The sequence below is a fragment of the Microcaecilia unicolor genome, chromosome 1 (assembly GCF_901765095.1).
Source record: "Microcaecilia unicolor chromosome 1, aMicUni1.1, whole genome shotgun sequence".
NCBI lineage: Eukaryota > Metazoa > Chordata > Amphibia > Gymnophiona > Siphonopidae > Microcaecilia > Microcaecilia unicolor.
This window is the reverse complement of record NC_044031.1, coordinates 553,543,475-553,568,788: the sequence shown is the minus strand read 5'-3', so window position 1 is coordinate 553,568,788 and position 25,314 is coordinate 553,543,475. Positions and strand designations below refer to the sequence as shown.

The following is a 25,314-nucleotide window of genomic DNA, read 5'->3' as shown; positions in this document are numbered from 1 at the left end:
AACCAGCCCTCATGCCATCCATCTTTCAGGACCTCCACCCCAGATCTAGAAAGCACTATCCACAAAACCCGCCCCCACCCCCACCCCTTCAAGGAAAGGTATTAGTTTTGTTTTTTTAAATATTTTATTAATAATACAACAATATACAAACACAACAAGATAATATCAAATATCGTCAACTTGTATCTATTCTATAGTCCCGCTCCTTCCCTCAGACATTGGTGTTGATTCCCGCTCTTGAGATTGTTCATATGCTGACCAGATGTTCGTGAAAGTTCTCATGGTGCCTTTCCTCTTGGCGGTCAATTTCGACATCTGGTATAGAAAGTCTACTTTATGAGTTATCATTTGCAATGTAGGTGTTTCTGCTTGTTTCCAGGCTCGAGCTAAGGCTATCTTAGCCGCTACAAAATATTGAGAAGCCAATCTATGTTGTCCACTGGAGAATGAGCGTGGCCGGAAATGGAGGAGGCAGTGTTCTGCCCTCTTTGGGTGTGATTGGAGCAGCACTGTGTTTACCAACTTCACCACTTCCTCCCAAAACAATTCTACTTTCGGACATGTCCACCAAATATGTTAGAATGTGCCCTGAAAGCCACATCCCCGCCAACATTGTCCTGAGGTTCCCTGATATATCTTTTGCAATTTATCTGGGGTATAATACCACCAGTATAATAATTTATGCCCATTTTCATTGATAGATTGTGCTGGGGATGCTTTGAGTAAGTATTTATAACTGCTCATCCATGTTGTTCTAGGGTGAGCGAATTGCAACACCCTCTCCCACCTCTTATGATAGTTAGCTTGAGGGTCTGTCCTACCCAATAATGCAAGATATATCCGGGATATACTACCTCTGCCCCCTCTCCTGCGCATAGCTAGTTCGAGGGTTGTTTCTTCTAAATCTAACTCATCTTGCGCTCATCTTCTAATAAAGTTACGTAAACAGCAATAGTAAACAAGGTCTCTCTCCGTCATTCCATATTCTTCCTGAAGTTTCCTAAAACTAATCATATTTTCCTCTGACCATACTTGCCCTAGTGTGTATAGGCCTGCTTTAGCCCAAGTGTCATATGTCTTTTCTGATCTCCCCAGTGGGAAACCCTCCGCCCACCTTATCGCTGTTCTTCGATAATATTTCCTTTCCGGGAACATATGCCTTCTAATTTGTAGCCATGTTTGGAAAGGATGTTTTAGACTAATAGGTAATCTTTGTATTATAGGTGTCAGCTCTCCCCCTGGTATCCACAATATATCCTCTATCGCGTACCTGCCTATCCATGCTCTCTCCCAGTGCATCCATTTCTTTATTGCCCCTGGGGCCCACTCTGCTAATATTCTTAATTGTGCTGCTTGGTAATACAGGTAAAAATTGGGTACTCCCATGCCCCGTCGGTCAAGTGTTTGATACATCATGGCTCTACGAACACGTGGAGGTCGCTTCCTCCATATGTATCTAAACATCTTCCTATTTAGCTGTGAGAAAAAGGAGGTAGGAATCGGTATAGGCAGCGCTAGAAATAAGTATAATAAGTTTGGGAGCAACATCATCTTGATAGCATTGATACGCCCTTTCCAAGATATGTTGAGGCCTTCCCATCTATCTAATTCTTGAAAGAGTTCATCTATCTTTAAGGGGAAGTTAGCCTGAAATAGATCTGCTGTATTGGGGGTGATCTGTATTCCTAAGTATTTGATAGACTTTTGTGCCCAGGCGAATGGAAATGTATCTCGCAGTCTCAGTATCTCTTCATTCGGTACTGTTATGTTTAATAGGGTAGATTTGGTTAGATTGGGTTTAAACCCGGATACTGCTCCATAATATGTCACATGATCTATTGCTTTTTGTACTGATATTGCAGGTTGCGTGAGGGTAAGTAGTATATCATCAGCAAAGAGGAGAAGTTTCTGCTCTTTTCGCCCTCTTACTATACCCCCCACTTCCTCATCATTTCTCAATATGCAGGCTAACGGCTCTACAGATAAAGCAAAAAGAAGTGGGGAGAGAGCACACCCCTGCCTAGTGCCGCGTCTAAGCGGAAATGTAGCTGTATATGATCCATTTATTTTTAATACTGCTTTCGGGTCTTTATATAGAAGTTGTAGCCACTGCAGGTATCGTCCCGTTATTCCCGCCTATCGCAGCACCGCAAAAAGGTATGTCCAATCGATGCGGTCGAACGCCTTTTCTGCGTCAATAGAGAGCAGTACTGCCGGTATTTTTTCATCCCGTGTATATTGAATAGTATGAATGAGGCTTTGGATATTGTCAAAGGTTTGTCATCCTATGATAAATCCAGCCTTGTCTTCATGAACCAGGCTTGGGAGCTGCTTTTGTAACCTATGGGCCAGTATTTTCGTAAAGAGTTTATAATCTACGTTGAGCAAAGATATCGGGCGATATGAGCTACATTGTTGGGGATCTTTGCCTGGCTTCAAGAGCAATGTAATTGCTGCTAGCTTCCACGTTTGTGGTATCTTTTGAGCCTCTTCCAGTTCATTAAATAGCCTCTCTAGTATTGGGGTCAGGTGTTTTGCGAATATTTTATAAAATTTTATAGTGTACCCATCAGGGCCGGGTGCTTTGCCATGTGCACTGTCCGTAATCGCCCACTTAATTTCGTCCGATGTTATAGGGGCCGATAGTTTCACTCTCCACTCCTCTCAATTGGGGGATGCCGCTATCTCGCAGGTATTCCACAATTGCTGGCTCTAATGTGGGTTCTTTCTCGTATAGTGAGGTGTAGTATTCTAAGAAGGTTTTTTGTATCTGTTCTAGGTGTGTGATGTGTTTTCCACTTGCATCTTGTATCCCCCCTATGTGGTTTCGTTGAGTTTGTTTTTTAAGCTTCTTGGCCAGTAGCCTACCCGCTTTCTCCCCGAACTCGAAGTGTTCTTGTTGAGTTTGCTGTAATTGCGCAGCTAGGCTTTCCAGTTGGAGCTCATTAAGTGCTAATCTCAATTGGTTTAGCTTCTCTGCCTCGTTAGTGTCAGCTGGCTGTGCTTTATGTTTCTGTTCTGTTTGTCTGAGTTCCTTTCTAATATTGTTTTCCTGTTCCGTACGAGTTTTTAGTATATGGGCTTGCAATGCTATTAGATGCCCTCTGGTCACTGCCTTTAGGCCTTCCCACAAAGTGCTCACCTTGACTTCGCCCGTATCATTGAATTTGAGGTATTTAACAATATGTTGTTCTATCTCCCGTATATTCTTCTCATCATATAGCAAAGTGTCGTCTAGTCGCCAGTATCTTGTGCCTACAAAATGAGCCCCCAGTGTAAGTGTCAGCACAACCGGAGAGTGGTCAGACCATGTGCGGGGTTCTATGCTGGTACCCTGTGTCTTACTCGCTATGTTAACATCTCCTAACCAGCCATCTATTCTAGAATATGACTTATATTTGGGGGAGTAATATGTATAATCCTTCCCATTACCATGCTTCTTTCGCCATATGTCTATCAGTCCCCAGCGGACCATTAGCTTTTTCAGTAATTTCCTATCTGCTTTAGCGTATGTTGCTGATCCTGTGGAGTTATCTACAGGGGGATGTATGGTGACATTAAAATCCCCTCCCATTAATAAGTGGCCCTGTTGGTATTGTTGTAGGATCCGTTCTGTCTGCTCCAAAAAAGGGCCCTGTCCCTGATTAGGGGCGTACACATTAAGTATAGTATAAATGCTATTGTATACAGAAACCACCATCAACAGGTATCTACCTTCTTTATCACTTATAGTTTTCAAAACTTGCCATGGACGAGACGCCGCAAGCGCTATCAAGACCCCTCGCTTTTTGGGCATGACAGCGCAGGAGGAAAACAAGGAAAGGTATCAGGTTGATGAAGTGCATCTCGTACTCCCACCCAAAGAGAAAAGCTGCAGAAGAAATATACAGTATTCCAGCAAGAAAACTACTACTACTACAAATCATTTCTACAGCGCTACCAGACTTCAACTATCAACAAGTAGCAAAACAGTTATTACAACTATCTTAATGCCATAAATAAGGAGGCCTTCCTAGGGAAGGCCTAGAAAGCCCACCACACCACATACATAAGAAGTAGAACCTCAGAACATATAATCTCCCTGTTCCTCCCAGAAGTTCTACATCGTGTGGTAGCAGAGAGAAAGCCCAGGCTCCGACATCAAGGGAGTTGACCAACCGATCATTGGCGATGTAAATGTTTGTGTCCCTTTGCCACTTAGAGTGGGATTTCAGGACCGAAGAAGGCTGCACTGGGCCAGAAGTGGGTGTCACGGTCACCTGCGATCCCCTCAGGGAGAATTTCACGGGCCTCAGCCAAAGACTGGATCTGGTGCAAATGTCCATCTTTATAGAAGACAAGTGCAAATGGGTGTTTCCATCTGTATCGAATTCCCAGTTCACAAAGTCTTATAGTAAAGGGGCGCAAATCAGCCCAGCGTTTGAGCGGCTGCGGCCAAATCTTAATAGAGTTCCATGTTATAAAGTCCCATTGAAAATTGTTAGCCAGACAAGCTGCTTTCAGAATGCTCTCCTTAATTTTAAAATTGCAGAAACATGCTATGATGTCTTTGGAAAGGTTGCTTCTTGGTTTTCCCAGGGCCCAGTGTGCACGTTCTATACAAATGGTACCTGTGTCTACTTTTGTCTCTCCTGATAGCAGGGGAGCTAGCCAGTCACTGCACCACACTTTCACAATCTGCATGGGTTGGAGTCTCAGGAAGACCCCGGAAACAGAGATTCCGGTGTCTGCTCCTAAATCTTCTAACTTTTTAGCCAGTTGCTGATGGCCCAGATGAATATCAGCAACCTGCAGATCAAAGGATCCAAATGGCCTCTGCTTGTTCTTCAAGCTTACCTTCCATCTCTTCTAGTCGGTTGTCCAGATCCAGTATCTTGCCCATCAGGTCAGCTCCCAGAGCCGCAAGTTCTGAGCGGACAGCCTTAAGATCAGACTTGATTTCCTGGAGCCAGTCTTTCAATTCGGGGAAAGAGGTATGCTTGGCAGCCCCATGGTCCACCCTAGAATCAAGTAAGTCTCGGGGTGAAGACCCTCCGGATTATACCGATACTTGTGGTGACATGTGGTGCACAGCTGATCTGCCATCATATGCAAACTGAGTCAAGTCGACAGAACCAGAACTCGTGCCCATCAATAATTGAGCCTCTGTTCTCTTCTCATCTTTGAAAGAGTAAATTCAGGCTTAGATGCTGCTGGGTGGTGAAGTATCGCTAAATATTGCTGTGGGTGGATGAGAGCTCTCTGTTCAAGCGGACATACTGCTTGATGATGTTGCTTCCTTCTGTAATTTCATATCTTAATGTTCATTATATTTTCTTTGAACCAAATAAGCAGAGAATTTGTTTTCTTGAAGGAAAGGGTGTTTCTTTTGAAACAGTAATTGTAACTTCTCTATCTATTTAAATGTGGTCTGTTAGGATATAGACAAGTTGTTTTACTCCCTTTTCTTGTTTGTACTTTAAATTCCTTTTTCCTATGGATTATGATATTGTCCCCCACAAGTTTGTAATAGAGTTAATATTTTACTAGAATTTTGTTTGGTTTTGTCTTTCAAAGTTTATCCTTTGATCTTTCAAATTACTAAATGCAAATTAAAAAAAAAAGGAGCAGATAGTCATATATATGTCTTTATAACCAAATTATTTCATATATATTTCATTTTATATTCCCAAAGCATATTAATTCAAGCCCTGACAAATTAATATTTTTATTGGCCCAAACAATGATGGTTAACTGTGGGTCTCTTGGTCATAGTAAAACACACTATTGTTTCCCTATTCATTTCTACAAATATTCTTCATTCACCAACATAATTCTGTAAGACAAGGAGCATAAGAAGGTATTGAGCTTTATTGATTCCCCAAATGTCTGTGCATAGAGCAATAATTTGAAAGCAGTCTCGGTCCATCAGGTAGTGAAGTCCATATCAGAGGTGTGGCACATGAGAATGCATTGTCTGATTCTTCTTATTTTGTTCCTCTGCCAATCTTTTGTTTACACTGTGGAAAGAGACATAGTTTTATGATGCTGCTGTAGAAACTGCATACATTTAAAAAATTGATGGCTGGATATGTGGATTAATGTATGGACAGCCACACATTTTTTACTCCTCTTCAAGGGATGCAAGAGGAATGACGCCATTCATGTCTGCAGTCAGTGGAAGAGCTTATCCTGCTGCTATCACCATTCTGGAAACAGCGCAGAAAATTGCAAAAGGTAAATAATTGCCTTAGAGAGCTCCAATCCATGTTTTATTCTTCTTAGAAATCTTCATAGCAGTGTTCAAGAAAAAATAGCTAAAGAAAATACTCAAAGTAGGGCAAACACAAGAACTGGCACCCAATTTTAAGGTATTTTCAGTATTTTAACAAACAATGATTAAAAATCAATTAGCAGGGGAAGAAAATCCTGTGAGGTCCATTCTAATAATAGATATTGAAAGTGTTTTTATCTTAAAACTATGTAAGATGGTGGACAGAGACTTTCAGGTCATATGACTTGTATCTGTCTAAGAATTTGGCATTGCAATATAGTTTTGATGGATTGATATGGTTTTATAATTTTCTTAGTTTGGCAGGTTATGCTTTTGTTTCAATGTCCTTGTAGAAATGCAAACATACCATGTATTGTCTGCACTAAAGGATTCATATGAAAAGTTATCAAAGATTTTCAAAATAGTCTCGTAAATATGCCATTATGTAGAGTGTTGGTTAGTCTGCTCTAAGTTGTTATACATATTTAATATAGATTCAAAAATAAATATTGAATATATGGATCTTCTAGCTGAGGCAACTTCAAGTGAGAAAGAGGAAGACGTGTTTATGGGAATGGTTTGCCCACCAGGCACAAATCCTGATGACTCCCCCCTTTATGTTCTGTGTTGTAATGATACATGCAGCTTCACATGGACTGGGGCAGAACACATCAATCAGGTAGGCAAAGCCAGGTATCTTGTATTTTGTATGAAATTCTGAAGCTATATCAGCTAATCTGATCACCAGATGCCTCATTCTTTTCTGTATGGAAAACTGGCTTCTGTGGAGGAGGAAATGTTTATAGTTTATTAAGGACCATGCTTACTAAGCTGTGCTAGAAGTGCGCTAGCATTTTTAGTGCGCACTAACTGTGTAGATGCCTATAATATTCCTATGGGCATCTATACAGTTACTGCGTGCTAAAAACGCTAGTGCACCTTAGTAAACAGGGCCCTAAATTTGTTATACCACTTTACAAATATAAAAGCGGTTTACAATACTCAAAATATATAATAAAATTAAAAGGAAAAAGAACTGCAATAATGATAATATAGTCCATTCATATCAGACCAATTATTCCTATCAGCAGTCAATGTTTGACTCTTCTACTCTGAAATGCAGCAGTTTGCTTTGTGTAATGGATTTTAGATTTAATTACTTGATTTTTCAAATCCTGAGTTTAAGGCAACTTAGAAATCATGTACAGTGGGTATTTCCCTATTTCATGGGGCTTGCAATTTGTACTACAAGCAGTGGAGGGTGATGTCATATGTCCAAAGTCATTAGTGGAAGAAGCGGGATTGGCGCTCTAATTTCTGTGATTCTCAGCTTGCTGCTTCCTACCACTAGGTCGCTTTCCCACAAAAATGAGGCTGCATTGCACCCATGACTGAAATATTCATATATATTTCTTTATATATTTCAGATGCTGTAACCCCAAATCCACCCTTTGCACGGCCCTCCTGATTTATTAATTGTACATCCATTTGTTGCAGGGTCTCTTAAGAAAACACGTATTTGTAAAATGTTTGTTGGCTTTTTTATTTTGTTTGTTTAACATTTGAAATTTAATGAAACTGAAGTTGAAAATTTCACATTGCTGTTAACAGCTCGCCCTAACGTACGGTGTGCTGTTTTCTTGTACCTTTTCGACATCTCATGATTATCTACTTACTGCGTAAAAAATTCAGAAATTCTTACAATGCAATTCTATAAGCTGGTGCCTGGTTTATATTATTATTAGTGCTTAACGCAAGCGATTACATCACTAAGCAGTTATATGTGTGTAGGTGCTAGACACTATTCTATAAACAGTGCACCTAAATCGCTTAGCACACAAGTGTTGGGGGGGGGGGGTTTACATGTGGACAGAGCCTCCGCTCCAGGTGCTCACGCTCCCTCCAGCTGCTTGCCAAGTGCTGTGGAGGACTTTCAGCCCATCTATATATCCTCCCAGCCTACTCCGGGATGACTCCCAGGTCTGATCCACCCAAGGCCTCTGCTCCAGGTGCCAAGCGCTCCCTCCAGCTGCCTGCCAGGTGCTGTGGAGGACTTGCAGCCCCGAACACAAAGGAATAGACAACACTAAGAACCTCACCCAGAAGCAATGACACCTCACAAAACACTTTACCAGAGGCTCCTAATACTGATACTGCTCATTCTTACAATCAGGACCTCCACACTCGTACGTGAGGACAAACAGACGATCCTGGTCCTCTCACACCATAGCTGGCATTCGAACATCCTCACAGGGTTCAGACTAATGCACACCATGAACAGCCTGACATCGCATATGTACTCAGTCAGTAAATTAAAACAAAGAAGGATCTGAAAATACCACAGTAAATCCAGAAAACGAATCCAGAGGCAGCTGATCAGGATTTCAGCAGAACCTACAAACAAGGAAAACATACTTCCTATTCCCACTGTATATATTAATGCACGATCAGTGATAAAGCAGAGATAATCAGAGACTAGATTGAAAGAGAAATACTATGCCTGGTCTCCATCACTGAAACATGGCTCCATTCCAAGGATGACCCAATCCTCAATGAAATATGCCCCCTGAGATGTAAAATATCGCATTGGAGCAGGGCACAGAAAAAAGGAGGAGGAATAGCAGTCCTATACAGATCCTTCTTCCAGGCCAAAACTATTGCAGAACTCATAACCCCACAACTGTAAATATCTGCCATCAAAATAACAGACGACTCTCGGGCCACCTATGTGTAGTTTTGTTATATAGTCCACTGGGAAGATGAACAGAGTATCAATCGGACCTCATGGACTTCATCTCAAATGTTGTCACGTCCTACTCAAACATCTTGGTCGAAGGAGACATCACCCTTCATCTAGATAAGCATGGCAGATGAATAATGCAAGAATTGCAGAGACTTCCTAACAATGTGTAACTTCCATACCACCCCCCAACTCCTAAAACACACATTAAAGGTCACATAGAGGGGCAAAATCGAACGTCGCCGACAAAATAGATCGCCGGCGGCGCAACAGCTGGCCAGAACCATATTATTGAAAAAGATGGCAGGCCATATTTTTCGATAATACGGTTTAGCCCGGCCAAATGCCAAAGTTCGCCGGGTTTGAGATTGCCGGTTTTGTTTTTCAGCGATAATGGAAAAAAATGCCGGCCATCTCAAACCCGGCGAAATCCAAGGCATTTGGTCATGGGAACAACGAGCATTTGTAGTGAACTGGTCCCCCTGACATGCCAGGACACCAACCGGGCACGCTAGGGGGCACTTTAAAAATGTTTTAATAAATACACAAATAGCTCTCAGGTGCATAGCTCCCTTATCTTGGGTGCTGAGACCCCCAGATCCCCCCCAAACCCACTCCCCACAACTCTACACCAGTACCATAGCCTTTATGGGTGAAGGGGGCACCTACATGTGGGTACAGTGGGTTTTTGGGGGGTTTGGAGGGCTCAACACTTAGCACCACAAGTGTAACAGGTAGGGGGGGGGATGGACCTGGGTCTGCCTGCCTGAAGTGCACTGCACCCATTAAAAACTGCTCCAGGGACTTGCATACTGCTGCCAGGGAGCTGGGTATGACATTTTAGGCTGGCATACAGGCTGGTAAAAAAAAATGGTTCTATTTTTTTAGTGTGGGAGGGGGTTGATGACCACTGGGGGACTACGGGGAGGTCATCCCCCATTCCCTCAGGTGGTCATCTGGTCAGTTGGGGCGCCTTTTTGAGGCTTGGTCATGAAAATAAAAGGACCAAGTAAATCCAGCGAAATACTGCTTAACTCCGCTTTTTTTTTTCCATTATCCACGAAAGCCGGCCATCTGGTAGCCACGCCCATGTCCCGCCTTCGCTACGCCGCCAACACGCCCCCTTGAACTTTCGCCGGCGCGGCGACAGGAAAGCAGCGATGGTGTAAAACAAGCCGCTTTCGATTATACCGATTTTGCCACTTTTGCGAGATCGCCGGCCATCTCCCGATTTATGTCGGAATATCGCCGGCGATCACTTTCGAAAATAAGCCTGATACTGGACCATCTTACCTACAGGTTCACCATCAATCAAGACCTTTACGTGGGAGACTACAGTGGGAAGAAGTACCTTGGTCAGGTCACCAAAGACTTCACCTAACATTAAATTGGAGACAAACACCGACTCAACCCATGAAAACACCAACACAATACATATTCTGTGTCAAACTCACTAGTGAGAAATTCTAGGCTAGAATCCACAACACCACCAAACGTATCCCAACAGATGCCACTGAATTCCTCACAACCTGGGATGAAAAATGCAAATATATACCAGACGAAATCACCCTCCTAAAGACGAAACAGCAACAGAGAGTGAAACCATCCCCCTGGTTTCACGAGGTACTGAAAAAGCTAAAACGCCAATGCAGGAAGCTTAGAGCAAAAATGGAGAGACGAAAAATCCAAACTTGCATGGAAAGACTCCATCAAATGCTACAAGGTGAATATAAGACACGCAAAATGGGAATACTACAGAGAGCAGGTGGGAACCAACTACAGAAATGTAAAGAACTTATATGAGCTAATGAACAACCTAATAGACAAACCCTGTGACATCAAAAACTGAGGTACCCCCATCTGCAGTCGATTTAGCAAGGTACTTCGAAAAAAAGATCATTGACCTAAGAAATTAGAAATCTAAAACTTTACATCGAAGAACAGTAAACAGAAATCGTAGCAGACAAAGTCTGGACATCGTTTACTGTACCCACACTCGAAGCAGTAACCCACTCTGTGAAGAAGCTCTCCAAGGCCTACTGCATGTTAGATACCTGCCCCTACTACATAAGTGAACATAAGTGTTGCCATACTGGGACAGACTGAAGGTCCATCAAGCCCAGCATCCTGTTTCCAACAGTGCCAATCCAGGTTACCTGGTAAGATCCCAAAACAGTACAATACATTTTATGCTGCTTATCCTAGAAATAAGCAGTGGATTTTTCCCCTTGTTCATCTTAGTAATGGCTTATAGACTTTTCTTTTAGGAAGCTATCCAAACCCTGTTTTAAACCCCGCTAAGCTAACTGCTTTTACTGCATTCTCTGGTAAAGAATTCCACAGTTTAATCACATGATGAGTGAAGAAATATTTGTAGCTTCATTGTGTGCCCCCTAGTTGCAGTATTTTTGGAAAGAATAAACAAGCGATTCACGTCTACCCTTTCCACTGCACTCATTATTTTATAGACATCTATCATATCTCCCCTCATCCGTCTGTTCTCCAAGCTGAAGAGCCCTAGATGCTTCAGCCTTTCCTCATAGGGATGTCGTCCCATCCCCTTTATCATTTTCATCACCCTTCTCTGTACCTTTTCTAATTCACTTATATCTTTTTTGAGATGCGGTGATCAGAATTGCACACAGTATTCGAGATGCAGTCGTACCCTGGAACAATACCAATGCATTATAGTGTCCTCATTTTTGTTTTCGATTCCTTTCTTAATACCTAAGGGGCCCTTTTACTAAGGTACGCTGAAAAATGGCCTGTGAAATGGTTAGCAGAGAAATGATTAGTGGTAGAGTAGGCACATGTCTTGGGCACGCGCAAAATCATTTTTTAGTACACCTGCAAAAAATGCCTTTTTAAAAACTTTTGCTGAAAGTGGACGTGCAGCAAAATGAAAATTGTCGCGTGTCCATTTTGGGTCTGAGACCTTACCGTCAGCCATTGACCTAGCAGTAAAGTCTCATTTGGTAACCAGGTGGTAATGACCTACGCATGTCAAATGCCACTTGTTGCGTGTCCGATACGCGTGTCCAAAAATTAAAAAAAAAATTTCGGCTGCTCGTATCAGATGCGCGCCAAAAATAAATTACCACAACAGCCACGCGGTAACTCCATTTTGTCATGCGTAGACACTTATGCGGCTTAGTAAAAGGGCCCTCAAACATTGTATTTGCTTTCTGAGCAGAGGGTTTCAACGTATCATCGACGATGACATCTAGATTCCTTTCCTGGTTGGTGACTCCTAATGTGGAACTTTACATCACGTAACTATAGTTTGGTTTCCTCTTTCCCACATGCATCACTTTGCACTTGCTCACATTAAATGTCATCTGTCATTTGGATGCCGTCTCCCAGTCTTTTAAGGTCTTCTTGTAATTTTTTCACACTCCTCTTGCAGTTTAACAACTTTGAATAACTTTGTGTTGTCATCAAATTTAATTACCTCACTAGTTACTCCCATCTCTAGATCATTTATAAATGTATTGAAAAGCAGCAGTCCCAGCACAGACCCCTGGGGAACCCCACTATCTACCTTTCTCCATTGAGAATACTGACCATTTATCCCTACTCTCTGTTTTCTATCTTTTAACCAGTTTTTTTTTATCCACAGTAGAACACTACATCCTATCCCATGACTCTGGAGTCTTTCATGAGGTACTTTGTCAAATGCCTTTTGAAAATCCAGATACACAATATCAATTGGTTCACCTTTATCAACATTTTTTCATCCTTTCAAAGAAATGTAGTAGATTGGTGAGGCAAGATTTCCCTTCACTAAATCCATATTGGCTTTGTCTCATTAAAACATTTTTTTGAATATGCTCTGAAATTTTATTCTTTATAATAGTCTCTACCATTTTTCCTGGCACTGATGTCAGGCTCACCGGTCTATAAGTTCCTGGATCACCTTTGGAACCTTTTTAAAAAATCGACATTACATTGGCTACCCTCCAATCTTTTGGTACAACACTTGATTTCAAAGATAAATTACATATTACTAACAGTAGTTCCGCAAGTTCATTTTTCAATTCTATCAGTACTCTGGGATGAATACCATCCGGTCCAGGCAATTTGCTACTCTTCAATTTGTCAAATTGTGCCTTTGCATCTTCCAGGTTTATAGAGATTTCATTCAGTTTCTGTGACTCGTCAGCTTTGAATACCATTTCTGGCACTGGTATCTCTCTCAAATCTTCCTCGATGAAGACCGAAACAAAGAATTAATTTAATCTCTCCATTATGGCTTTGTCTTCCCTGATTGCCCCTTTTATCCCTGAGTCATCTAGTGGTCTAACTGATCCTTTTGCCAGCTTCTTGCTTCTAATATATCTTTAAAAAAAATGTTTTTATTATGTGTTTTTGCCTTCAACGCAATCTTTTGTTCAAAGTCTCTTTGCCTTCCTTATCAGCGCTTTGCATTTGACTTGCCATTCTTTATGCTGTTTCCTATTATTTTCAGTCAGATCCTTCTTCCATTTTCTGAAGGATTTTCGTTTAGCTCTAATAGCTTCTTTCTCCTCACTTTTTAACCATGCCGGCTCTCGTTTGGCCTCCCTTCCCCCTTTTTTAATGCATGGAATATATGTGGCCTGGACTTCCAGGATGGTATTTTTGAACAGCATCCAAGCCTTATGTAACTTCTGGACCTTTACAGCTGCTCCTTTTTTTTTTTTCACTCTTCTTTTTTTATCATAGTCTCCTTTTTGAAAGTTAAATGCTAACTTATTGGATTTTTCCATTTACCTAAAGAAAAATGCCCTAGCACACACTTTACAACTCAAATTCACTCTCACATATCATTCATGCTAACCAACGGCCTATTCCCAACGGGGAGAGGTAGAATAATGTAAAAGAGCTGAAGCAGTATCTCAAACTGCAAATCAGTGGCCTCATCCCACTCATGACCAAGGTAATGGAAGGCCTGATTGCCAGTCAACTAATGGACTACTTCAACAACTTCTCCATAGCAAATCGGGATTCAGACCTCAGTTCAGCACCAAAACTTGGTGCTGGCGGTACTGGCCAACTTCAAAAGTGAAATCAGCATGTGCAAGAAAATCCTGTTTCTACAATTCGACATGTCAGGCTCATTGGACATGTGGATAAACTGTGTATCGGAGGCGAGGGACTACAATGGTTTAAAGGCTCCCTAACATCAAAATCTTTCCCCGGTCAAAATGAACAACATACTCGATATACTTTCCCCCCCCCCCCCCCCCCCCCCCACACACACACACACATATGGAAGGCAGGCTGTGGGGGTACCGCAAAGCTCACCGATCTCACCTGCACTGTTCAACATAATGATGACCCCACTGGCAAGGACTCTATCAAAGCATGGCTTCAGTCCATTCATCTAAGCTGATGATGTATCCGTATTACATCCCATTTAGTCAAGACACGTCAGAAATAAACACCTTAACTCAAAGCCTGAATATCTTGGAATCCTGAACCACAGCATTAAAACTCAAACTTGAGATGAGACTCAATTCTTAGTGCGTACATCCAGTTACTGCAAGGAGGCCATCTCCAGCATTTCCCTTGACGGGACCACCTTACCCAATAGCAGTCAACCTGAAAATCCTAGGAGTCATACTAGACCAAAACCTGTCCTTTGAAGCACAAACAAAGAATACCATGACCAAAATATTCCATACACTGTGGAAACTGAGGCGCATCAGAAGCTACTTTCTGAGAGAAGTCTTCCAGATGCATTGGCTCTCTGTACAGGCAAGGATAAGCTCTGTACACTAGCATACAGAATCATCTGGTTCTGGAATACATGTCGAACCTAATGAACCTACTGCTACGCAACATACACACAGAAGCACGAAGCTATCTCACTCTGTATTTTCCCAACTACCAGGGTGTACGTTCACCAACCCATGCACTAAGAGCTTGAATGCACTCTCTAAAGCATTGAGGAGCCAAGATACCTGAACTCTCATAAATGACTGAAGGCCCACTTTTTCAAAAAATCTTTCTACAAAGCTCCACTGTGCATCAGCTATGAATAGTCATCACTGCAATGTCCCCTCCATCCCTTGCCTGGTTACGACCCCACATTATCTTCCGCTATTATGTCCACCTCCCCACCCTTCCGCTCTTCCCCCTGTTTTTCATATTTACTCCTGCCTCACTTCTCCCCCATCCCTCTTCAAGCCACATTGAAACAACACTAATTGGAAAATGTGGATGGAAATGCTGTAGCTAAAATAAATAAAATATCGGAAACAACCTGTTCAACATAGAATTCTATCAGTTGTGTGCATTCCATAGGCCTGCCCACTTACACCAGCCATTGACCCATCGTAAGTAGGCGTGCCTAACTTTTGGCACAGTGCAGCTTTGTGCTAATATTCTGTAATGGCTTAGGTGTGCACCCTTTTGTGGTGTCTAAAATGAGGCACCATTTTATAGAATTGCCACCTCAGATTCAAGAACAAATTTCCTTGGAAATGAAAAGTTTTAGAAACAATAGTACCAAAATAAAGCAGATTTGATTAGCATTTGACATTTTATAATGCTTAGAAATACTTTTACCATTAGAATACATTTGAAGCATTACTGACCAGATTTGCTTCCATACTTCTTAATGTTTATTAAACATGGATTGAATTGTTATCTCTTCAGGACATTTTTGAGTGTCGCACATGTGGTTTGTTGGAATCTCTTTGCTGCTGCACAGAATGTGCAAGGGTGTGTCACAAAGGTCATGATTGCAAGTGAGTATGAAGTATGATTTTTTTATGGTACACTATACAGATAGAGGGGAATTCCGCTCCATAAAAAAAATCTGAGACTAACTCAAATGCTCAGAGGTAACATTCAGTACGCTACAACAGTGAAAATTTCCCAACAGATCAATATTTCTTTGTGGCACTCAATTTGTCACGTTTTGGGGGGGGTGTGGAGAAAGGTTGTATTCCTCAAATTTTAGATTGAGCCAGGAATAGCTAAGGTATTTTCCTTAGCGTTTGCTTCGGACCATTCCCAAGGAGGAGTGGGTATGTGCCCTCTTACCAGCAGATAGGGAGACTGAGAACTTACTGAGAGGTCACTGTAAATAGCCCTGTGCTGTTTTGAGCCTCTTCAGCATTTCTTAGTCTCCTCAGCAGATGGTAGGTAGGTGCCTATGCAGACCGGGCCTCTCCTTTTTTGACTAAATTCATTAGAAAGTTAAAAAAAGAAAAAGAATGGTGTTTGGCCTTCTCCTTTGTCTGGAAACAACAGAGTTCTAAGCTGTTTTGCCTGCAAATTGTTTCTTTCCATTTGTTGTGGCGGCGCCTAATTAAAAAAAAGTATATATGTATGATGTATCAGCACATGGGCATTATTTAATTCATAGCCGGTTCTCACTTTTTGATGTTGCTTATGTGCCTTGTGTATAGCTTCCTTCCGTACCACAGTACTTGGATCCCCGTCGAGGGTCATGATTTAGTGAGAGTTCAACGGGTGTTGCCTGAGGGTGCTCACTGTGGAGTGCGGGTCCCTTCCCCCTTCATCCCCCTTCTCTGCTCTCTCTTCCATTAGAGAGGGGTCTTTCAGACTTCTTGAAGCGAGAACGGAGCAACAGCTACAATTTTGCAAATGGAAAACAAAAAGAAACAAAACAAGAGCTAAGAGGCTGAGCTCGGATCAAAGCCGGCAGTACTTGTTTCTTCAAAGTAATCCTCCTCGGTTTCGGCTCTGGTGGCCATATTCAGTTGTAGAGGGGGTCGCTTTGATATGTTTTCTCCATGCTTTGGTGCATGGCTGCGCCTACTTCTAAACCATGCCGAAGCACAGACTATCAGGTCTGCCGTGTGTCATCCCTTGACTCCGGTCTGTGCTGCGTTTCTGCAGAGGTGTCAGAAGAGGATGATTTGGCCATGGTGGGGCCATCAGGAGTTGCTAATCCTGCATTGGGGAGGCCTGTGGAGGACCCCTAGGCTGCTCGGGAAGGCTCGGGCAGTACATCGTCCTGTTTGCATGGTGTTGCGAGGCATGGGGCAGTCAGGGCACTCCAGGGGGCCCCTCTCCTCTGCTGCCAGGATATCGCTGAGCTTGCTGTATTCTCCCCGATTTCATTTTGCTTCTCCATCGGGCATATTGTTTGAAGCATGAGAACCCAGAAGTGGATTCTGTGGAATCTTGGGCCCTTGAAATTCCCCTGGGTCCCAAGCACCCGAGGGCATCATTGCTGGGGGGGTCCAGATCTGATGGGGGCCTCCTCTCCTCCTTTGAAGGGGGATGTCCCAGAGGAGGATTACTGGGGGCATGTGGGACCTGGATGCGGAGTCAGAGTTTCCGCTGGGAGAGGATATCTCGGTGTTCCGGCTTTTTCGTCTTTAGGAGTTGCCCTGGTTTACCTCCCAGGTTGACCTCCCAGGTTTTTCACTGCTTGGGTCTTGAGGATCTGCCTACAGTTCCTCAAAGTACTCTCTTCTGAAGGGTACCAGTAAACCACTGAGGGTTTTTCCCCTTAATGAGGACTTGATGGAGCTGATGGACGCGCAGTGGCAGCAACCAGATGCTCTGCTGTGCACACGAGGGCCATGGCTTTTTTTGTATCAGCTCCATGCAGCTGACGTGGAATGTTTTTGGTTGCTAATAAGATGGTGGGGCTGCCCTCAAGGACCCTTAGGATCGCCACATGGAGGCTCTTCGTACATGCTCCTTTGAGGTTTCCTCATTGGCTCTACTGACTGCCATCTGTAGCGGCTACATAGCTCCTGCCTGTTTTCGCCTTCCAGATGTCCCAGCGGAGGCGTCTGATGAAGATGTGACTAATTTGTAGATGAGATGGGAACCGCCTTGTTGGCAGATACCCTATATGATTTGATCCAAGCATCGGCAAAGTCCTTTGCTTTGCCTTTGCTCACCTTTGTAGTCTTTGGTTACAGCAGTGGTCAGCGAATCTGGCCTGGAAAATGTGCCTCGGTCAGTTGCCCTTCCAGGGCACTACTTTGTTTGGAGAGGATCTGGAGAAGTTGGTGAAGGACTTGGTGACATCCAAGGTAGCCCGTCTGCCTGAACAGGTCCCGTTCTGAGACTCCAGACATTCTCGCCAGGGTCGTTTTGCAAGGACTTCCGTGGCTGGTTTTGGTCCTGACCTCAGTCCTTTCTGGCCTTTTGTGGCAGACGCCATGGTGGTCAGAATGGAGCTTAGGGGAACAACTGTTCCCACTCGTTCCGTGCCATGATGCTGTGGGGGTCCAGGCTTCAGACCTTCCCATAGGTGGGCACTTAAAGCTTTTCTTCTGGAACTGGGCCCACATCACGACCACTGGGTGCTGAACGTCCTTCAGTTCAGTTATCTTCTCGAGTTCCACCATCCATTGCCAGATTGTTTTGTTCTCTCGCTGTGCAGGGTAACTTTGATGGTGGCTTCTGTTCAGCAAACCTTGGACAAATTGCTTCAGTTATAGGCATTTGTTCGGTTCCTTGGCTGAGAGGTTTTCTGGCAAGTATTCCATCTATTTTGTGGTCTCCAAAAAAGGGAACGCCTTTCAGCCCATTTTGGATCTCAGTGGGGTCAACAGAGCACTTCGGGTTTCTCCCTTCCATGTGGAAACTGTCTGGTCTGTCATCGTGGCCATATGTTGGGGGAAGTTCCTGACTGCCCTGGATCTGGCTATGGCGCCCCAGATCTTTTCAGAGATAATAGTCTTGGTAGCGGGCCACCTTCGCAAGTAGGGTCTGCTTGTCCACTTATCTGGATGACTGGCTGATTCGAGCCAAGTACTTTGACAACAGCTGTTGAGCAACATCCTGGGTGGTTGAATTTTTGACACATCTCAGCTGGGTGGTTATTGCTGCCAAGAGCGGGCTACAGCCTACACAGTCCCTGGAGTACTTAGAAGTCAGATTTGATACTGCAATGGGTCAAGTATATAGCGAAACAGGGGACTTTCTTGCCTGTGTCCTGTAATGCTGTTTTATATTTCCCCTTCAAATCATTTCCCTTGTTTGGCCAGCATGTGGTGTCTGTCCTCTGCTTTGTAGCTGTAACAAGCTGAAAAGAAGACAGACCTCTATCTTTATTTCCACAAGAAAAGAGAAAAACCCCTGGGGGAGAGGAACCTTTAATGCCATTGGTCAGAATCCCCTTAGTGTTAATGCCCTGGACCCCGATTGGCATTGAAGCCTAAGATCTAGCCAGAATGAGCTGGAATTCCCCAGTCTCAGAGTGGGAGTGTGGAGAGTGAAGACCTCTGTACTGAGACCCTGTTCAAATCCTATGAGCAGTTATTTTTCCTGAACTCCCCAGGTACTACTTAGGTAGTAAGACAGTGATTAGTTAGTTTTAGGAGACTCACTCAGAGGCAAACTGGACCTGGCAGGTGGGTGGAAGGTATGCCAGCGTAAGCGCATGTGCACAGGTGCAGGCAGGCGTGGGCAGTACTGGTACAGACCCTCCAGGTGACCACAGGATTAACCCCAGGTAGTGCAGAGGCGTTTCGTGACAGAGTGTACCTACTACATCACAGGTTCGAGAAACTTCAGGAGCAGGTTCAGTGGCTGCGAGGTTGTGCCATGGGCACAAGTGTATATGCGCCCTCTTCTTGCTCTCCCAGTGGTCTCCCTGTCAGGCAACCTCTAGTATCGCTTACCTCTGACTCGCCAGGCCACAGACCAGTCTCCAGTGGTGGCTGGACTCAGTTTGTCAGCGGGTATGCCCCTGGACAACCCAGAGTGGACGGTGGTCACCACTGATGATAGCCTTTCTGGCAGGTGATGCAGGGAGCATGGTTGAAGATAGAGGTGCAGTGGTCCATCAGTTGCCTGGAGACCAGGGTGATCCATTTGGCACTCCTGGTTTGACAGCCCCTGCTCAGGAACAAAGTGGTTTGAGTCTTTTTCAGACAATGCCACAGCAGTGGCGTATGTCAACTGTCTGGGGGACCAGGAGTCGCACTCTGGCACTTGAGGTTACGTAACTGATAGCCTGGGTGTAGCAGAATGTGGCTTAGCTGTCTGCATCATATATTGCGGGTGTCTCCAATGGACCACGGATTTCCTCAGCCTGAATATCCTGGATCTGGAGGGAGTGGTCACTCTCGGACTCTGCCTTTCAGGCCATTGTTCGTTGTGGGAGATAGCCAGGCATGGGTCTCATGGCGACTGCCAGGAATGTGAAGGCACCATGCTTCTTTAGTTTCAGGAAAGAGCCTACGTCGGAGGGCCTCGATGCTCTCTCTCAACAGTGGCCTCTCCAGGGCCTTCTCTACATCTTCCCTCCTTGGCTGTTGATCGGGAGACATGATAGAGGTATATAAAATAATGAGTGGAATGGAACAGGTGGATGTGAAGTGTCTGTTCACGCTTTCCAAAAATACTAGGACTAGGGGGCATGCGATTAAACTACAGTGTAGTAAATTTAAAACAAATCGGAGAAACTGTAATTAAACTCTGGAATTCATTGCCGGAAAATGTGGTGAAGGCGGTTAGCTTAGCAGAGTTTAAAAAGGGGTTGGACGGTTTCCTAAAGGACAAGTCCATAAACCGCTACTAAACGGACTTGGAAAAATCCAAAATCCCAGGAATAACATGTATAGAATGTTTGTACGTTTGGGAAGCTTGCCAGGTGCCCTTGGCCTGGATTGGCCGCTGTCGTGGACAAGATGCTGGGCTCGATGGACCCTTGGTCTTTTCCCAGTATGGCATTACTTATGTACTTATTCCATTAGAATGCAGTTGGCTTCCTGGGTGGAGTATTCATTGATTCCAGTAGCGGACATTTGCAGGGCAGCAACATGATTGTCGCTGCATTCCTTTGTCAAGCATCATTGGTTGGATCTCCATGCCGGCAGCTCTTGGAGCATCTGTTCTGACCAGGGGTTGGCTGCATCCCACCCTCGTTGAGTACTGCTTTGGTTTTTTCCCACTCATTGGGAGTGGGTCTGGAGCAGACACTAAAGAAGGAGAATTTAGGTCTTACCTGCTAATATTGTTTCCTTTAGTCTCTCCAGATCATTACCATTCCCTCCCTTTGTGTAGTTTTTGTGGTGGCATCGGTGGACGCCTGAGTTTCGAAGGTTCACATATTAAGAAAAAGATAATACATTAATCAAAAAAAAAAAGCAGAACAGTAAGTGACGGGCACAGATGGGAACAGAATTGAACATGTGTTGCTCAGCCGGATTGTGCCATGTTTTCTGCAGTTTTGGTTGTTTTCTTCTCCCCTGCAGAGTTATGTAGGGACTGTTGTTCCTTTTTGGGTTACATTCCTCGAACCAGTGCCATCTTGGCTTTGTCAATAGGAAATACTGAGGAGGCTCAGGACAGCACAGGGCTATTTACAGTGATCTCTCAGTAAGTTCTCAGTTTCCCCATCTGCTGGTAAGAGGGCACTCATTGGGAATGGTCTGGAGAGACTAAAGGAAAGAAAATGAGCAGGTAAGACCTAATTTCTCCTTATTAATCCTGTTCTGATGCCTATTATAAGATACTTCTGCTTCATGCTTTTGTCGAGAGAGGGAGGGAGGAGGAATTACACTTTTTTCACATGTGGGTTTGAAAAGACTATTTTTCTCATAGGCTCAAGCGAACATCTCCAACGGCCTACTGTGACTGCTGGGAGAAGTGTAAATGCAAAACACTAATTGCAGGGCAAAAGTCTGCTCGTCTTGATCTACTTTATCGACTGCTTACTACCACCAATCTAGTGACCATGCCAAACAGCAGGCAAGTAGTGTATAGGAAGGGAGGAAAGTTGAATTAAAAAGAGTAGAGAAGAAAATAAGAAAACCCTATATAGCATTTTTTCCCTTTTTGATCTGAAATTTCCTTTTACAGGGGTGAGCATCTTCTACTGTTTCTAGTGCAGACAGTTGCCAGGCAAACTGTGGAACACTGTCAGTACCGGCCTCCTCGAATTCGGGAGGATCGGAACCGTAAAACTGCTAATCCAGAAGGTGAGAATAACTTTTAAAGTTTCTCAAACCTGCCCATCACTGAACCACAGGAAACCATAGAGTATGCAGCAATTTATTTCTGCCTTCCATGTTTCTCAACTGAGACTTTCATGCTTGGTTTGCCTTATCTGCATTTGCAAAGTTATTTTCATCTTATAACCATGCAGCAGCACCAGTATGTCTCCTCTGGCTTTCCTCCACACTGAAATGGCAACAAACTGGAGTGTGAGGGGGAAATATTTCAAAGCATTCATGTTGCTGTTAATAGATGCTAACTGCTCTTAAACTAATCCAGCAGCTAATGCTTAACTTATAAGTCACTCGGGGGAATTCTGTAAAGTTGCCTGCCAATTTTGGCATCCCATTGGTGCATGCTGAGTGCCAGTTCTATAACGGGACCTTGGCATCAAGATTCCATTACAGAATACTAGTGCAGGCCACCATTGCCAAAAATGTAATGCGCCATGAGTGTTATGCCTGCCATAGACATGGTGTAACTGTTGGCATGTTAGTATGGCAAGGATGCATATAGCTTACAGGTTTCTGTAAGGTATGTGCCTAGCTACCAGTTTTTCTCTGCAGTGATGCATGTTAAGTGGCACATAAACTGTAGGTGCCAAATTATGGAATTGCCTCCTCTGTGGCCAAAGTTAAATATGTAAATTTGGGCAGGATTTGTGGTATTCAGGAGAGAGTGACAGTATTTAACTGCTTTCTTGATAACTCATCCCTTATCCAAAAGCCTTAACTTGTTCAGACCAGAAAAGCCCTGAACTTCCTTCCATCTTGCCCCAATTTTTTTAAAAAAGGAAGTGGTTAAGCCTTCTCCCCTTTTTGCTGATCTCCAAAAAAAAAAAGGGGAGGGGCAGCCGGTTGGTTATTCACCTTCCTGATGCCAAAGTTTAAAAAAAAATTGTAGAAGGTCAGTTGCACCACTACTATCCACTATACCCTAAACTGATAATAGCTGTGTGGCAAAGTTTACCCACTTATGAACTCCCATAAAGGAGACTATGATAAAATAAGATCAATGAAAAAACAAACTTAGAGGAGCAGCTGAAAAGGTCAAAAATTTACATCAGGTATGGATGCTGTTCAAAAATACCATCCTGAAAGTCCAGGCCAGTTATATTCCATGTATTAAAAAAGGAGGAAGAAAGTCAAATGACAGCCAGCATATTCAAAAAGTGAGATGAAAGAAGCTATTACAGCTAAAAGAAAATCCTTCAGAAGATGGAAGAAGGATCCGACTGAAAATAATAAGAAACAGCATAAAGAATGTCAAGTCATATGCAAAGCGCTGATAAGGAAGGCAAAGAGGGACTTAAAAAAGATTGTGTTGGAGGCAGAAACACATAGTGAAAACTTTTTTAGGTATATTAAAACCAAGAAGCCGGCAAAAGAATCAGTTGGACCGCTAGATGACCAAGAGGTAAAAGGGGCACTGAGGGAAGACAAAGCCATAGCGGAGAGATTAAGTGAATTCTTTGTTTCGGTCTTCACTGAGGAAGATTTGGGAGAGATACCGGTGCCAGAAATGGTAATCAAAGCTGACGAGTCATAGAAACTGAGTGAATTTTCTATAAACCTGGAGGATATAATGGGGCAATCTGACAAATTGAAGAGTATCAAATCTCCTGGACCGGATGGTATTCATCCCAGAGTACTGATAGAATTGAAAAATGAACTTGTGGAACTATTGTTAGTAATATGTAATTTATCGAGCATGGTACTGGAAGATTGGAGGGTGGCCAATATAATGCCGATTTTAAAAAAAAATTTCCAAAGGTGATCCGGGAAATTATAAACCGGTGAGTCTGACATCGGTGCCAGGAAAAATGGTAGAGACTATTATAAAGAACAAATTTACTGAGCATGTTCAAAATCATGGATTAATTAGACAAAACCAACATGGATTTAGTGAAGGGAATTCTTGCCTCACCAATCTACTACATTTCTTTGAAAGGGTGAACAAATGTGGCTAAAGGTGAGCCAGTTGATTCAAAAGGCATTTGACAAAGTACCTCATGAAAGAATCCAGAGGAAATTGGAGAGTCATAGGATTGGAGGTAGCGTTCTGTTGTTGATTAAAAACTGGTTAAAAGATAGAAAACAAAAGAGTAGGGTTAAATGGTCAGTATTCTCAATGGAGAAGGGTAGAAAGTGGGGTTCTGCAGGGGTCTGTGCTGGGACCGCTGCTTTTTAACATATTTATAAATGATGTAGAGATGGGGGTTACTAGTGAGGTAATTAAATTTGCTGACGACACAAAGCTATTCAATGTTAAATCGCAAGAGGATTGTGAAAAATTACCTTACGAGACTGAGCATCCCAATGGCAGATGACGTTTAATGTGATCAAATGCAAATTTATACATGTGGGAAAGAGGAACCTGAACTATAGTTACATGATGTAATTTTCCTCATTAGGAGTCACTGACCAGGAAAGGGATCCTAGGTGTCATCTTTGATCATACGTTGAAACCCTCTGCTCAGTGTATGGCGTGGCTAAGAAAGCAAATAGAATGTTAGGTATTATTATGAAAGGAATGGAAAAGAAAAATGAGGATATCATAATGCCTTTTTATCGCTCCATGGTGCGACCGCACCTTGAATACTGTGTGCAATTCTGATCACTGCATCTCAAAAAAGATATAGGTGAATTAGAAAAGGTACAGAGAAGCGTGACGAAAATGGTAAAGGGGATGGGACGACTTCCCTATAAGGAAAGGCTAAAGCAGCTAGGGCTCTTCAGCTTTGAGAAGAGACGGCTGAGGGAGAGATAATATTAAGTCTAGGGGGCACGCAATGAAGCTACAAAGTAGTACATTTAAAATGAATCTCAGCGTGTAATTAAACTCTGAAATTTGTTGCCAGAGAATGTAGTAAAAGTAGTTAGCAGGGTTTAAAAAAGGTTAGGATTGCTTCCTAAAAGAAAAGTTCATGAGCCATTATTAAGATGGTCATGGGAAAAATCCACTACTTATTTCTAGGATAAGCAGCATAGAATGTATTGTACTTTTTGGGGATCTTGTCAGGTACTTGTGACCTGGATTGGCCACTGTTGCTTAATGGACCTTCTGTCTGTCCCAGTATGGCAACACTTATGTTCTTAACTGTTTCAAAGAATGCAAACGGAGGAGGAGAAGCTCTGTGATCTTTCTTTGGTCCCCTCACTGACGGCTCATGGTAAGGAGACTAAATCAAATCCCTATTCAGTACTGAAATGTTTGTCCTCGCTGATAGGTGATATCATCTGATGAAACCCAGTTTGGTGGCTTATTCAGTCAAATCTGGCCAAAGGTGTTCTTTTTCAAAATCATCAAATTAAAATGGTCCTGGCAACGGATGTGTCCAAATGGTCTTGGGTGCTCATGTAGAAGGCTCTACATCCAAAGCCTTTGGTCTGCTCAG

General features: G+C 43.2%; 1 protein-coding gene across 1 annotated transcript in view; it reads left to right on the top strand.

The window, feature by feature from the left end:
• The window catches only part of UBR5 (ubiquitin protein ligase E3 component n-recognin 5), a 651,214-nt gene that overhangs the window by 382,117 nt on the left and 243,783 nt on the right, over window positions 1–25,314 (top strand). Inside the window, 5 exon segments of the mRNA XM_030189847.1 lie at window positions 6,119–6,216; window positions 6,784–6,932; window positions 15,636–15,727; window positions 21,525–21,671; window positions 21,783–21,901. Of these exon segments, the coding sequence (XP_030045707.1) occupies window positions 6,119–6,216; window positions 6,784–6,932; window positions 15,636–15,727; window positions 21,525–21,671; window positions 21,783–21,901 (605 nt within the window).